The sequence below is a fragment of the Harmonia axyridis genome, chromosome 7 (assembly GCF_914767665.1).
Source record: "Harmonia axyridis chromosome 7, icHarAxyr1.1, whole genome shotgun sequence".
Taxonomy (NCBI): Eukaryota; Metazoa; Arthropoda; class Insecta; order Coleoptera; family Coccinellidae; genus Harmonia; species Harmonia axyridis.
In genome coordinates, this window is record NC_059507.1 from 8895088 (window position 1) to 8912905 (window position 17818).

General features: G+C 34.6%; 1 protein-coding gene across 1 annotated transcript in view; it reads right to left on the reverse strand.

The window, feature by feature from the left end:
* The window catches only part of LOC123684232 (protein O-mannosyl-transferase Tmtc3-like), a 69124-nt gene extending 54176 nt beyond the window's left edge, over positions 1 to 14948 (reverse strand). Inside the window, exon 1 of the mRNA XM_045623408.1 lies at positions 14401 to 14948. Coding sequence (XP_045479364.1) covers positions 14401 to 14586 — 186 coding nt within the window. The 5' untranslated portion in view covers positions 14587 to 14948. The remainder of the gene's footprint in view (positions 1 to 14400) is intronic.
* Between the last annotated feature and the right edge of the window lie 2870 nt (positions 14949 to 17818).

A 17818-nucleotide genomic window follows, 5' to 3' on the forward strand; every position in this document is an offset into this window, starting at 1 on the left:
TGTATCCTAATTTCTAAAAATAAAGGCCTTTCTCTATTTCTGTATCGTAATGAGTTCATTACAGTTTTAAAAAACAGTGCTGTAATGAACTCATTACAGCATCGTTTTCAGATATATTTTTCGTTTTGTGGTTGTCTATGCTGACTTCCAATCCTATCAAATTTCAACAAACGTCAATAATTGTCAATATTATATAATTTGGGGATATAGAGAAATGATTTTTACATATTCGCAAATTCTCATAATTTTGGTAGTGTTCAATCGATTTCGTCAGACATCATTCACGAATTTAATGTGTAATTGTAAATTATGTCTAAATTCGAAACATACGATTCATATTCAAATTCCATAATCTGTCAATTTTCGTAACAGTCACACCAACTGCTACGATACAATACAAAAGTCACTAGGATGTATAATCTGAATTTTTCATTGAATTTCGACAATATTTCACAAAACTTGACTGAAATAGAGAAAATATCGTCTAATACTCGTTGCAGAAGGCAATTCCAACACTCAAGCGTTCCAAAACTCGCTCCTTCGTCGCTCGTTTTCGAATTTCGCATTCGTGTTGGAATAGGAGCCCATTCTGCAACTTGTTTTAGAATATACTATTATTATTATTATTAGATCAGAACATTTTAAGATCACTCATTTTGAGTATGAACCGTCGTTGCCGATCTGTAATTAACGTAAGGGGTGGAAATACCAAGTATTAAATCACTTTCAGCATTCCAGTATTTTGAAAATTGTTTATTCCTCTTCTTTCATATAAGATTCGGTGAAATCCTGAATTTTTCTTCCATTTAATGTATCTTGTTTCGTTCAAAACCTTCCCGAGAGAACATAAGAAATAGGTTATGAAGTCAATGTAGAGTTAACTTTCATTAAAATTGAGATTTTCAGAATGTGCGTTAATTTTTTTGCGCAGTGTATATTACACACAGAAGACTCTCTATATCCTACAGAAAAAGTAGTGTGTTGCTAACAAATCAGTATGAGCCATCACATAATATTCTGAATCATGTGGACAGGGCAAGCATGGAAGTCATAGAGCTGAATTATTCAAAATCGGTTGCTATAAAACAGAAAAATACCTAGCATGAATAACAGAAGAAGTCACCTCGAATTTGGGAAATTGTCGAAAGATTGAAATTCGTATGATCAATAAAAAATGATTTGCATTGATACGTAAGTAAAAAACTATATTTTTATGAATTGGTGACTAATGTATGATTAGGTATTATAGTTATTTATGCAACAAGTGCAAAAAGTGAATGTTTATTGCACTCGACGTGAAATTGTCAGACGAGGCCGTTAGGCCGAGTTGGTCAACACGCCGAGTGCAATAAACAATTTTTGCACGAGTTGCATACAACATTTTTTCTACGTTCATGCAAAAAGCAAAAAATGATTTATTGAGGTGCGGCACTAGGTGTAGGAAAATGAAAAGCGCAACTTGAATACTTTATTATTAATATCGATTTGCATTGAAACAGGAACTAATACGTTACGAACAATTTAACTCAAACTTTATTTTTACCCTCAATGTTGAAAGTGAATGAACAATTGGTGACAGCACGTTGAAGTAGAATGACAGATGAGTGCAATATAAACTTTATTGCACTAGTGCAATAAAGAACTTCTTTTTCCACTAAATATAGTTCAATAAAGTTTTGCTTTTTGCATGAATGTAGAAAAAAAAATTAATCAATTTGCTCCAATATTATGTTACCAATAATTATGAATGGGATAGAAACATAAAAAGATAATTATAAGTGATGATACGATGAAGTTTTCAATGGATATAATATTAGATGTTTCCATAATACCTTCGTTTGAATATTCTATTCGCTTCTACAACTGACCTATGTAAATATTGTATAAAATAAAACACAAATTAAACATATCCACCCACCTTCAGTACAATCAATATAACCTATTCTACTTGAATTATACATCAGTAAGTAAACTCTAATCGTACGATCAGTATAATTCTTTTTCTTTTTTGTTTCGGTAGCTTCGGTTAATTGTGACCAACAATGTTATCCGAAAGTTCAATCAAGTTCCCCGGATTGAGGTCCAGTCCCCCGGAACAGCATCGGAGGGACAGCCCACAAAATCAGAAGAGGAAACCAGCAGGTATTCCTGATGATTTGTCAGTTGTTAGTCCCTTGTAAATTTTCGGCCATGTTTACCCTCTTCACTCCCAACCCACATGGTCATTATTTAGGTTAGTTTCATTAAAATCCTATGGGGCTGTCCCACCCGAAAATAGGTCATTTGTAAGATAAACTTCCGGTTTTCATGGGATCTTTCAGGTATTGGATCTTATAGATTTGAGTCTAGATGTTGAATGATTCAACACACAACTGACTTGTGATTATAAAAGCACTTTCATCTTCTTATTTGTGAATCTTGTTTTTTCCTGTTTCAGTGCTACGTATTATCTTTCATGTCTAGATACTATCCGCTGGAAATTTGTGCTTTGAAGTGGAAAATTGAGTTTCATCAAGAAAAAAAATTGAGCCGGAGAAACGTCAGAGAATTTCGGTAGTTGTACGATAAGATTCGTTATGATTTCTGTCAGAAATTCGTTCACAATGAAAGCCAGTGTGGTGTAAACAACATTAATTTCCTTCCTACAAATCTTATTGTTTTTCACGAATTTGAATGCGAACCTTGTAGGACGTTTTGTCCACTTATGAGTGCATTATAAATGGTTTTCTAATAGGAGGTTTCATTTTGATATTAAAAAACTAGTAAAGGGTGTTTTTTTAGAGCTATAGAACTTTAAATTGCAATGAAACAACGATGGATTATTCGATTGACATGAATCTTATTTATCCGCAAGATAATCTTGTGGCATTACATTTTAAATATGATTTCTGGCATATGACCGCCACGGCTGGCTCGGATGTAGTCCAATCTGGACGTCCAATTTTCGATGACTTTTTCCAACATTTGTGGCCGTATATCGGGAATAACACGGCTAATGTTGTCTTCCAAATGGTCAAGGGTTTGTGGCTTATCCGCATAGACCAATGACTTTACATAGTCCCACAGAAAGTATTCTAGCGGTGTTAAATCACAAGATCTTGGAGGCCAATTCAAAGGTCCAAAACGTGAAATTAGGCGGTCACCAAACGTGTCTTTCAATAAATCGATTGTGGTACGAGCTGTGTGACATGTTGCGCCGTCTTGTTGGAACCACAGCTCCGGGACATCATGGTTGTTCAATTCAGGAATGAAAAAGTTAGTAATCATGGCTCTATCATCGTTTTTGAAGAAGTACGGACCAATGATTCCACCAGCCCATAAAGCGCACCAAACAGTCAGTTTTTTCTAGATGTAACGGTGTTTCGACATACACTTGAGGATTAGCTTCACTCCAAATGCGGCAGTTTTGTTTGTTGACGTAGCCATTCAACCAGAAGTGCGCTTCATCGCTAAACAAAATAAAATGGACGTAGTGAGCGATACGTATTCCGCACGAAACCATTAATTTCGAAATGAATTTGCACAATTTGCGAGCCTTTTTCAGGCGTGAGTTTATTCATGATGAATTGCCAAACCAAACTGAGAATAAATCACTTGACAGCTGTTAAATCGGTCGCCATCTTGAACAGGAATGCCAACTCAAAGTTATATACCTCGAAAAAAAACACCCGTTACATTTCACGAGAAATCAATCAATTATTGAAAGAGTAAGGTATGCTAGTGTGAGTATAGAGTAAAGTTATGCCAGCTCAGCGACAAAAAAGATCTTGACGATACCTTTCAAACAGAAACTTCAAATAATTAATGCCTGGTATTCAGTTGGCAGTATTTCTGGCAAAAGTTTTATTATTATTCGAAAATAAATACTTTTCAAGAAGATGGCATGAACCTAATAAATCACATAACCAAACTACAATCATCGATCACCTCGAAACTCCCAAATAACAAGCAGCTTCAGTAGCCGCTGAAATTGCTAGTGCTCTGAGCTCATCTTTATTGAGAGTATCACGTCATATTTCAAACAATGGAGACTGCAGATGACAGCGTCATAAACTGATGACAGAGCGACAAACACTGTTTCAATTGTTTTGGTGATTTGTGATGTGCAATATTCACTTGGTTGAACTGCTCTTCCAGATATGTATTTGGGGGTAAAAACATTTTAATCTCAAGACTTGAGAACTTGAAGATCTTTATTCTTCAATCTTTGAAACACATTTCAAATTATATAACGAAATAAAATTGATATATATTGAAAAACCCAAAATTGTACAAAATGTCTTTATCGTACAAAATTATACTGTGGAATATAAAATGGTTATTTATTTCCAAGTTTTAATCGATTCATGATTATATTTTTGTAATTATTTCTTTCCAAAATCATTAGGGAGAGTTTTGAAATTATGTAGAAGGGTGAATATAATAACCAATATTCGTTTTTAACATTCCATGCAAAACCCTGGAATTATTTCAGTTTGATTGATTTAAAAGTAGAATATGTTTCCTTGAAATAGCTATAAGTGGCCTTGCGTGCTACTTAAAGCTGGAATGAAGGATCGGTGAGTTTCATATCAACGCAATTACTCTGGCCTTTATTTACATGGTTATAGATCCCTCCCGATTTTGGTTGGTTTTTTCCTTGTTCTAGCTCTGTTAATTGGCCAGCGTTCTGTGATCTTACTTTATGATATGGTCTGAATTCTTTTTGCTTCCTTGGTCAGCTATGAATGTTCTGCATTTGTTCTTTGTCATTTGGTTTCTTCATGCATTCCTATGCTCATGTTTAGGAGAATTCTGAAGGTATTTCGGAAATTTAGCCTACAAAAATACCATTCGAACTTTCAAAACACCAAAACATTTGACTGTGTAAATTGCGATGTTATGTTTCTCACAAAAATTTGACCCCTCCTTTAACTGTTGTGTTACTAAAAGAGGTATAAGAAAATGTTTTCTTTAAATGTTTCACGAAATTAACTAGTGTTTTTCAAAATGATCTCTCAAAACGAAAGATATACAGGATGTGCAACATATTGATTGCAACTTCATTTTTCTAAATGGAACACCCTATATATTTTTCTATATTTGGTAAGCTCTTTTTCCCCTGATTTCGAATATATAACATATGTTTGGCCTATCTCTCTTATTCTGAGTACCATAGAGTTTCAAATTTTAAGAACCACCTGGCAAGCTAAGTAATCAGTTTTCAATTCAAAATGCCCTTTTGTTAGTTGGCATATATGACATACGTTTGTGATTGAATGAAACTTTCCATCGAATATGCACTATAGAAGCGGAAAAATTTGAAATATTTTCACTTTATGTGAAGAACAATGAAAATAAGAAAGTTACAAGGAGAGAATATAAAGAGTTGCATCCAATTCCAATTTTTAGTGAGAAACGTATGTCATATCGTTGCCAACGAGATATCTCAAAAAAGGGCATTTTGAGTTATTGCAGCCTACCACTTGAAAACTGATTACTGAGCATGCCAGGTGGTTCTTGAAATTTGAAACTCTGTGGTATTCAGAATAAGAGAGATAGTCCAAACATATGTTATATATTCGAAGTCAGGGGAAAAAGAGCTAGTCAAATATAGAAAAATATACAGGGTCTTCCATTTGAAAAAATGAAGTTGCAATCAATATGTTGCCCCTCAGTATATATTTCGTTTTGTCAAATCATTTTAGAAAACACTAGTAAATTTGGTGGAACTTTTGTATAAAACATTTTTTTATGCCTCTTCTAGTAACAAAGTTAAAGGTGGAGTCAAATTATGGTGAAAAACCCGGTACAGTTGTTACCGAGGTTGTTACCTTGACATTGACATTGGTGAAGGTTGTGCATTCAGATTCGAGACAGGTGATGCTTAAATGCCCAATATGCAAATTTTCAGCTAAAAATTATGATCAGCTTTCTATAAACGCCTAATAGGCCATCCCGGTGTATGTACTACATGTCACTTCACTCAAGGACGTAAAAACACCAAATCTATCCATATATGTAGATAATCTAGATCGAGATCTAGACCGAATCATTTCAAACACTTTTACTTGAACCCCCCTTCCCTCAAAGCTATGTTGGAAAAGCAATTGTCCAAATGACCACCACATCCTATCCTTGGGGATTTATCTATGTTCCTCGCATTAGATATCTACTCTATCGAGGCGTATCTTTGCCAATACAGTCAACCAAGTGCCTCAGTTCCTTCAAACCATTGCCAAAAACAATTCAATATACTGTATGGAATGGAAAAGAAAATACTTCGTATCTCACATGGCCTGGAACGTGTGAGGATAGAATAATTGTATCATCCAGATGGTTTTCCTAGCCTGGCCGTATTCTACGGCGGAAACTTCTCATAAAGACTGGGATCACCACTCATTGTTACCAAACAAAGGAAAATAACGTGAACGTTCTGAAAAGGGAGCTATAAAATATCGATAATCCTATTTGATATTGCCCTGGAGTCTCTCTTGATCATACGAAAAGTATGTAAGTCCAGTCTGGCACGAAGATAGGCGTGTCCCAAGTGGAACTACACGTAGTTCTCGATCCTTCATCTTTTGTCACGCTATTGCCTGCGAGCAAATTATTTTCTTATCAGTTATAACCCAGTTGATGAAGAAACGGCATAGTCGTGAGCAGTTCGCTTGACTTTGTATGTCAAGTTGAATTGATATCATCTTACTTACAGAGCTTGTTTTAACTTTGGAATTACAGATTACGAACTTTTTTGTTGGACCCTAGGTTTTACACGTTGCCAAATTCAATTTGGCGATTTTATCAAACTCACATACAGCTTAGGGTCTAATCTCAATGAAGAGTTCGATTTTTACTTACGTTATCAATTATTTTTCGCATGGAGTTATGATTGAATTAGATTTGTTTATATGAATTAATTCTAATGGGTATTTCTTTAAGAGCTCCAGAACTTTAAATATTATCAAAGGACAGAAATATTAGGCCGATTGAAAAATCCCCGGTCTGATAAAATATTGCTTTTTGAAGGGGAAAAAATACAGTTGAAGCAAAATCTTGGCTTCATGAAGAGTTTCCGGGGTCTGCAATCAAAAAAGTTCACAAAATAATTTCGAATGACCGTAAAGTGAATTTGATCGAGATAGCAGACATAGTGAAGATATCATCTGAACCTGTACTTCATATCGTTCACGAATATTTGTACATGAGAAAGCTGTGTGCAATCGCAAGCTCACAATCGATCGAAAGCAACAACGTGTTAATGATTCTGAACAGTGTTCAAAACTTTTTAAGTACAATAAACCTGAATTTTTGCGTCTGTATGTGACAATGGATGGAACATGGCTCGATCATTTCACACCAGAGACCAATCGACGGTCAGCTGAGTGGACTCTACACGATGAACCGAATCCAAAGCGAGGAGCAACACAACAGTCAGCTGGTAAGGTTATGGCATTAGTATTCTGGGATGCGCAAGGTATAATATTCATTGATCACCTCCAAAAGGGGCAGACCATCAACAGCGATTATTATAGCGTTAGTATATATATAGTATAGCGTTAGTGGATCGTTTGAAGGATGAAATCGTTAAAAAAGGCCCCATTTGAAAAAAAAAAGGTGCTGTTCCATCATGACAATGCGCCGTGTCATAAATCAATGAAAACGATAGCAAAATAGCATGGATTGGGCTTCGAATTACTTCTGCATCCCCCGTATTCGCCAGATCTGTCCCCCAGCGACTTTTTCCTGTTATCAGACCTCAAAAGAATGCTCGCTGGAAAGAAATTTAGTGCCAATGAAGAATTCGCTGAAACTGAGGCTCATTTTGAAGCGAAAGACAAATCGTACAACAAAAATGGTATCGAAAAGTTGGAAGATCGCTATAATCGTTGCCTCGAAGACAACTATGAATTTTGCCAAAAAAATGTGTTTTACTATGGTAGACCGGGGACTTTTCAATTGGCATGTTATTCCATGATAATGCCAGTTCAAGATGTTGCTTTTCTGTAGATAACCAAACTGCAAGTCAGATAGAGATCAGAATTTCGAGGTTATATGGAAACCAGAACCACAAAAAAATCCAAGAAAAAATTACCCAATATTTCTGTTACCACATATCGGATAGTGAAGACATTGTTCCTATCAAATAACAACATTTCAAAGTCTTCACTTACTAAACTCGGACTCGGAAATAATTTTGAGTTGATTGAAAAAATTCCTGATATCGCAAGAAAAATAATGATATTTTATTTTTTTTTGTCTGCTTCATTGAAAACCTTAAGGAATTGACTAAAATATCATAGAAATCTTGCCTATTTAAATGCTCAATGGCGGTCGACAATTTTTACAACCAGAAACAGAGGTCTGTTCGCTGTTGAATATAGTAATTCATGAACGTTATTCCGGAAAATTAAATTTGTAATGTTGTTACATCATTCCTCTAGAAGTGTAGAAGTGAATTATCAAAAACTTATAATGAAACCTTAAAAATACAACCGCTCTCAACCCTTCGAAGTTAATTATCTCATCAACTTTGTGTGATGAGAATTTTATGAGCAGACATTTAAATTAATGGCTTTGCTGGAAGTTGGTAGATATAGGAACTATTACTTTGGAACGAATCGTTTCCTGAATTGTGTTGTTTTTGAATGGTCCTTCATCTCCGAAACAATATCTCTATCATTCCGTCAGAATGTGGGTAATTTAATAATTTCAAGCCAGAAATGGTCTCAAAGGATAAGATTCGACTCACTCATGATTCAAATTAAAAATCCGTCTGTCCGTACACTCGATAACTTTCCAACAGAAAAAACTTCATATCAAGAGAATGACTCAAAAAGGGTTTTCCAATAAAAGGCCTGATTTTGAATAGCTTGCTATCTGGGTAGCTGTCATTTTTGACATTTGACATGTAAAAACTATCCCAACACTAAAAATGGAATGATATTAGGCCAATTGAAAAGTCCCCGGTCTGATGCACAGATGGCGGTGCTAGTATTAAATCCATATGATTTTTAGTTAGAACCTCCCTTCAAACGATACATGTCAAAATTTGACAGGAGTCCGACCATTAGTTTGTGAGATATTGCGTTGTGAGTGTAGCTAATTTTGTTATTTGAACAAGATGGAAAAGAAAGATTTGGTGTGCTGATGAAATATTGCTTTATGAAGGGAAAAAATACAGTTGAAGCAAAATCTTGGCTTGATGAAAAGTTTCCGGAGTCTGCACCAGGAAAATCAACCATCATTGATTGGTAAGTTTAAACGTGGTGAAATGAACACCGAAGACGGCTAAGGCAGTGGACGCCAAAAAGAGGCGGTCACCGACGAAAAAATCAAAAAAATTCACAAAATGATTTTCAATGATCCTAAAGTGCGGTTGATCGAGATAGCAGATATTGTGAAGATCATCTGAACGTGTACATCATATCATTCACGAATATTTGTACATGAGAAAGCTGTGTGCAAAATGAGTGCTGCATGAGCTCACAATCGATCAAAAGCACCAACGTGTTAATAAATGAGCAGTGTTTGAAGCTGTTTGAGTGCAATAAACCTGCATTTTTCGTCGATATGTGACAATGGCTGAAACATGGTTCCATCATTTCACTCCGAAGTCCAAGCGAAAGTCAGTAGAGTGGACTGCACACGATGAACCGAATCCAAAGCGAGGAAAAACACAACAGTCAAGGCAAGGTTATGGCATCAGTATTCTGGGATGCGCAAGGCATAATATTCATTGGTTAGCTCCAAAAGGACCAGACCATCAACAGCGATTATTATATAGCGTTATTGGATCGTTTGAAGAATGAAATCGTTAAAAAACGGTCTCGTTTGAAGAAAAAAATGTGCAGTTTCATCAAGGCAATGCGCCGTGTCACAAATCAATGAAACCAATGGCAAAATTGCATGAATCGAGCTTCGAACTGCTGCTGCATCCATTGTATTCGTCAGATCTGGACCCCAGCGACATTTTCCTAAATTTTAAAATCGAATTTCCAAAAAAAAAATATGTTTTACTATGGTAGACCGAGGACTTCTATCAAACTGTCCTTTAATTTCATTTCATCGATTAGTTGAACAGAACCTTTTTTTGTTCTCTTAGATTCTATTTCAGGTTATGTTCAAAATTGAAAGAATACAAAATCCATGTGAAAATCTTTTACGATTCAGATCATTCACTTGAATCTGTACAGAAATGGGGCTGCTCAAAACAGAAACCATTGTATTCCGAAGGCCAGGAGTCATGGTTCCAAGAGGACCCTTTTCCCATCAGGATAAAGGGCTTTTCCAAACAGAGTCATAAATCTGAACATCCTTCGAAGTTCCGAACTCGTACTCAGAACCAATTATATTATATGGGGGATGTTTTCGAACCCCTGCATCTTTACGTTCCCCTCATTTTTCTAGAGGGCTCCCTGCTTCTGGGGTAGGAGCATATATTAATCCCATCATGACATCGGGGCACCACTAAATGTTTGCAATCTATGGTAGATACAATGTAGGGTAAACAAATTCTAGGAATAACTTGTAATTATTTATTTTGTCCGAATTCGCATTGAGTACATAGAGTATTATTCAGTGGGCATCATAGGGTAATAAACATAGATAGAGCAATTTTTATATGTCCCCAACATGGTTAGATTACGTTGTCGGATTGTGATATATTTTCAAATCCACAATTTAACTATATCGGTATGACTCTATATTATGTTGAATGAAATATATTTATTTTAGTGATTCCCGATTGAATATGCAAATTTGAATATCTGGAATCTGATATTTTTTCTAATTGTCGAATTTATAATAAGCTGAATATTTATTATTTTCTGTTTCTACCTGCTGAAATCCAAGGTTTGGCAACTTTTGCTCTCCTAGTGTTGTTTTACGTCGTTTGGCGCACTTGAAGTTTGTTTTCTGAATTTCTATTATATTGAGGTATTTATTTCGATATATTTCGAGTCAATATGAAACGTTGATCCACTATGGGACATAAGAAGTGCGTCCTTTGTGGAGAAACTCCCGAATTTAGTGAAATATCGTATCACTGAAATGTTTTCATTTCAGCGCACTTCGTGTCAAATTTGATAGTTTATGTTGGGGACGAAATTTGCTTACTGAAGTGACATGTGCTCCCTCTATCTATGTTTATTATTCTGAGGTGAGCATATTTTGAGGAGTATTAGGAACAATATTTCTTGGAAATGTAGAGCAGGACTGATTTTCACTACCTAAACCCATTTCAACTCGCTTTTTTTGGTTTTGGTTTATATTTCACAATGATAAAGCTATATATAATTCATCTATTTGGCTTCCCTTGAAATTTCCATTTTTTGTTATGAGATCTGAAAAATCGAATGAAAAAACATCGTCTATCCAAAGTTTTTCTCCAAAATCATATCGACTATTTGAATCTAAGCCACTTTTTATTCATTTCATTATTTCCTATAATAAATCTCAACTTGACCGAGGCATTAGAGATCTGACCTACCCTAAAGATTTCAATCTTCCGGACTCCATCTTTCAACAGTTAAATGGCGCTCTCTCTTTCATGTGCCAATTACACCCTTATAGACCTTAAGTCCTTCATACAGTTGTGTGGTCTCCAAGGACCAAGGCTTCTGAATTGTCTTCGAATTTCCTATGGTTCTAACGACGTTATTAACACTGAATTCATCCGAATGCAAATTCTTAATGATATAATATCGAGTATAATATCAACATCCAGATAACAATGTTGGCTACACTGGTCAAAAAAAATTCTTGTCATGCAGCACTTTAAATACTCATTGTTTTTCAGTTCTTGCTATGTTCTCCTGTTAAAAGTAACTAATCTAAAGAGATGTAAGAACAGAACTATCGATTCTGAGTTCCCCTAACAATCTGGGATTTAAAATTAACTAGTAGAGAATCATTCACTAAGTAGTTGGTCATAACTATGCAACTGAAATACTTCATTAGCAAATGACAATCAATTTCTGTGAGAATCTAATAAAAAACTATATCCATTACGAGAATACTTCTTCCAAATAAAACAAAAACATAATCGATTTAAAATATTCTCCTTCCATTAAAATATATTTGATTACCTTCATGATATTGCATGTGGATTACGAGCTAATCGATTTTAACGAGTTGCTGTAGTCGTTGTACTCGTACTAAAAAAGAGTACACCATTATTTCACTGGGGTAATTATATTTTTGCTTCCGTTTAGAAAACCTAACTCATTCAGATATTTGCAGTAATGCTTTCGTACAAACAATTTACTCATGGATATATCGTTGTAGGTATACTTTCAAAATTAAAAACCACTAGTTGTTTCGACATTACAAATTTATTTTTTCGATGACTTGGATACATTCGATCACTCTCACTAATTTTATCCAAAAAATTGGTCGCAATTCGGTAAATGAATTTTTTATCTTTTGTTCATTCCATTGTTTTGAGGACTATAAGAACTCTTGGGAATAAAACATAATACATATTCATTTCTTGAAAGAAAGAATATTGCCTCGGATATTCCTCACAATTGAAAACTATGGAAATTAGTTTCGAACTGGATGAATATCTAAAAACCCACTCACGTATCGCAATTCTGCATCACCACGTCTTTTATTTTCCTTCGAATCAGTTGTTCGTTCAAAGGAAAGAGTTGCATCATCGTTACAATGCACCATGTTCCTCAAAGATTTAGAATAATTCGGAACTTCGCTTTGAGAATAAAAGACAAGTTGAAATCCAATCGATTTTATCTGCATCAGCTTAAACACTAGCACACTATCACATTGCGAATAATTTTCTGTTCGAATTCTTCGTGGAATTTTTTATCTTCATTTAGATGTCAATTTTGCCAAACAACGAAAGTTTAATAGTTATTTATGCAACAAGTGCAAAAAGTGAATGTTTATTGCACTCGACGTGGAATTGTCCGACTCGGCCTTACGGCCTCGTCGGACAATTCCACGTCGAGTGCAATAAACAATTTTAGCACGAGTTGCATACAACATTTTTTCGACGTTCATGCAAAAAGCAAAAAATGATTTATTGAGGTGCGGCACTAGGTGTAGGAAAATGAAAAGCACTACTTGAATACCTTATTATTAATATCGATTTGCATTGAAACAGGAACTAATACGTTACGAACAATTTAACTCAAACTTTATTTTTACCCTCAATGTTGAAAGTGAATGAACAATTGGTGCAATTTTCAATATAAATATTTCGTAGTAAAGTACTTTTTAAATCCACTTCTTGTCAAGTTACTGCTGTAAACGTACTAGTACTTGGTAACTGTACATCGTTATTTCCTTCAGGCTGAAATATTTGTTTGTCATGATGACAGCACGTTGAAGTAGAATGACCGATGAGTGCAATAAAAACTTTATTGCACTAGTGCAATAAAGAACTTCTTTTTCCATTATATCTACTTCAATAAAGTTTTGCTTTTTGCATGAATGTAGAAAAAATTTTTTTCAACATCAGTCAAAACATCGAGTCAGAAAGCGATGCACATCGTAAAATCTTGCCAATAGAATAGCTGAAAATCACCGTTTAAAGGGTCATTACATATCGTGCCAAATGTTGAGTTCCTAGCTGCCAACTACAAGGGAAAAAGCGTAATATTTCATAGAAGATTGATATTCAGAGTATGCAAACTCCGAAACTAAGATATTCTGGGTCTACGAAGTGTATTATTGAGTTCATACTCGACAGCTTGATTCATCTATCATCATCAATCAAACTCTTAACTCCTAAAGGAGATCTCAGGCTGCAAATACTAACTCAGAATTTCTTCGGGGAATTTGGAATTTTTTAAAATAATTCTAGATCACTCGAAGTGAACTTTGACAATCAATTATACCAAAGTTTTTTGTTGCACTTCAAGAGAATATGATATGTTGTTTGGGAAATATTCAGTATTATAAAATTCAGAAATATATCTCCTATGTAGAAACACTATTATGATCTATGATCAAGTTTCTCATTGTTCGCAAAAGGTCATCTCATCCGAAATGTCAATAGTAAGCTCGAGTTTTTAGAACCGCATTCTCGTTTCTCTCCCTCACTTATTTACTAATTGCATCGCCAAAAACCAACTTGCCAAACAGGTATCTTTATGTATTCGCTAGAGACGTGTTTCTTGAACCCCGTTTTTACGATGTCATATAGCGTAGCTGGAAAATTGGAATCGTAAAACTTTCATCGTGTTTTGCCTTCAACAATGTTCACGACATTCACATTGTCGAATTTGCTGGAGATTGGCTAGGATTTTAGATTGGCTTTGTATCGTCTAAATGGAAATGAAAACTTGAACTGAATGTTTTATTCTTGAATCTCTTATTCATCCCTTGAGATTTTCATTGAATACACACTTTTTTCTTAATCCTCTTCTACCCTATGCTCACATTTACTGGTCTTACCTTATGCATAGGAGTTCCCCAGAAATCATTGAAAAATATGTTGACCAGTGGTGAATGAGGACGAAGATCTCTATTGTCTTTAATTGCACTGATATCGTCAAACACAAAACCGCAATAAGAACTGTTATAATAACATAGAAGACAAGTCAATATTATCACACCACTTAAAACGTGTTTTAGAGCCATTTTCACTGTTTTCTTCTATTCACATCAAGAATTGACTATATTTAATCAACAAACTGTAGATCCTTAACCTACCACACCGAGAATTTTAAGTTTGTGTTTGTTGATACAATATGTTAGTAAGATTCAGGTAAAATTGTCAACACAGATACACGAAAACTGGTTTTAATACTGCATAACCTGTAATTTTGCGTAGATAGTTGTTGATACACAACCACAGAATTATCCTAGTCCATTTTGACCGGTACAATTCGGCGAACTGTCAGACGTAACGTTGAAACACTTGATAATTCAACTTCTACGAAAACCCATCGTCTGCTTGCAATCGGTCCAGCTTCAGAAGCGATACTGCCGGCCAAATCGTCGAGTTCAATCGGGTCTAGAGAGTGGCAGCAGTGGCGTACTGCGTCTGTGCCTCACGTGACCTATTATCCAGTGGTCTTTGCTCAGGCGCGAACCAGATCGAAGCGAATATATTAAATGTGCCTAACGCCGAAAACTACCTCGAATTTCTTCTATACCGAAGGATGTCTTCAGAGGGATATCTCTCGACACATAATTGAGGGTCATTATCCTGGGGATTATTTTGCAGACAATGGAATGAAGGTATTCATTTTGAAATTTCGGTCACTGGGGCATAGAGGGAGGTATCTATAGATAATGAATTAGGTATCGACACTGAAATATATCAAATATACAAAAAAGGCACTAACTTGGCGTTCAGATATTTTGAGCGCTCTCCATAAAAATGTATATACGTACATAAATATTAGATGTAGGTTGTTATGATGTCATTGTTGTCGGTTAATTGATCTATATTTGTGGTATTGATGATACGATCATTAGAAATTCAGCATGAAGATTCAAGTGATTATTACTCTCAAAAAAATAAATTTCCAACTAGTCGGATCGGTCGTGTTGAAAAGGGTGGGCAAATTTCGATATTTTAGCACTACAACTTTTATACCAGAGGAGATAGACAAAATCTGATACCCCATTCTCGATCTCTTTTCCTGAGAAACTAACAAGAGTAGTATTCAGTTTTGGCCGCCTTCTTTTGTTTTCGTGTTATGTAATTCGTCAACAGTTGGAACCATAGAAATATTGAGACTCTAAGTTAAAAAAGGGTTTTAACCATTTTCTTTTATTTATATTGACGCAAACCATACGATGTTTTATACTTTTGAAATCAGGAAACATTAAGCTTTCAAAAAACGGTAGGTACAGAAATCTAGTGTTCTCATTTGAAAAACATAACTTTGGGTCGTAGCTTCATAATAAAAAACCCTGTTGAAAATACTAGCACTTCACTGGATTCTTAGTGAAAAAAATGCCTGTAAAGGTTTTAATTTCAGAGCTCTATCGTCAGACTTAGCGGAGATATACATTTTTTTGATATCGCCATTTTTACAATTTTCGCTTATAACTCGAAAACAAAAGAAGGTGGTCAAAGGATACTAGTCTTGTTAGTTTATCAGAAAAAGAGAACGAGAATGGGGTATCAGATTTTGTCTATCTCCTCTAGTTTAAAGTTGTAGTGCTAAAACATCGAAATTTGCCAAACTTGTACATAACTGAAATAAAGGTAAGTTTGGTATTCTGTTCGAATTTTCTGGTGACGAACAGGCACTTTGCATCAAGCTTGAAATTGTTATTATAACAGGGTTTTCAATAGCAATGATAAAATCCAAAAAAATTACAATGGCAGCACTGATACACCTGATGATTGCCATTACAACCATTGTTTAATTCCTATTGGAAAACATTATGTATTTTTATTCAAATATCTGGCTTTTCTCGATACTCTGCTCGAATTTTTCGATCAACATACAACTTCACAGGGAGCTTTGAATTATTATGTTTATTTTATCAAACACGCAAAACTTCAACTCGGTTGGAACTGCGTTAACACAAATATCGACTTCTTTCTTATATTCAATATATCCAATGCAAAGCTCATTTCCCATCAATTTACGGTATGTTGAAAGGATAGGAGAAAATAGAATAGTATTCTCAAGAGATCAATGCGAAACAGTTATTTGTTTTACCTTTTAAACGAAATCTCTGAAGAATAGTAGTATTTCTGAAAGAGAGATATCACAATTAATAAAAAATATATTTCATTACATAGCTATTTTCTCATGAGAAATCAATTTGATAGATACGGTTGAACATGGACATACTTATGCAGAAGTGTTATCAATCAAGTCTACTATACCAATAAATGATGTTATTTGAATTGAATTCCTGATTCTAGAATAGTTTAGCAAAGTTTCTCGAGTAGAACTGCGATCGTTTGATGAGATATTATCAGAACTCTTTTGAATATTTGCGTGATTTCGATTTCACTTCGATTTAATCGAGTTAAAACTAAAACCTGAAATCTTTGCGGTTAGGATTCGTTAAACATAATTCTGGTTAATTTTAGGTTTTTAATTACTTGGTTGTAGATCGTACAGCTGAAACAAATCAATTTTTTTAAATTAATTTTTTGTAATCTTCTTGAAATTTCGAAATAAGCCTTTCCCTCATACTGAAAAAGCTAGATTCTAAATTTCACATCAATATTCAATCTGATATTGATTCAAATTGTAGAAATACAGTTAATAATCAGAATTATATGAATATCAATCAATCAATAAGTTTATTAAGACAATTGTCAATAAACATTGATGTATCATGAGATGAAATTAATGAATAAATAAATCTTTATAATCATCAATTCTTTGCAGACTTTCAATTCATACCTTGGCAAAATATATACGGTTTGGAAAATATTTATAATGAAGTGAAATTTTCAAAGAATCATGAGATACTCAGTGTTGAGTGTATGATACCTGGTTTAACCTAAAAAAACTCTGTGAATGAAAACTTTAAGTATAGGTGCCTATATTATAAGAACCAAATGAAAATTTTCGGATTCATACAATGGGATTTATAAAAATTGTGCATCCTTTCAGAAATTTATTCCGATGAAATTCTTTTCCAAACTCACAGATGAATCTGAAAATTTCGATGGCTTTTGAGAGTACAATAATGCTCTGTATGTATGCTTATGGTGTAATTTCAAACGCAGGAATGAATGTTTACCCATCAAAGAGCCATACGGAATGCCCTTAGCGTGTCGATTCAATGGCTCTATTGTGATTGAACTGTATCAATTATAACTCCTTTGAATGAAATTTGACCAGAATGGAATCAAACGAATGATGTTAAGTACTAGTAATCTACATGG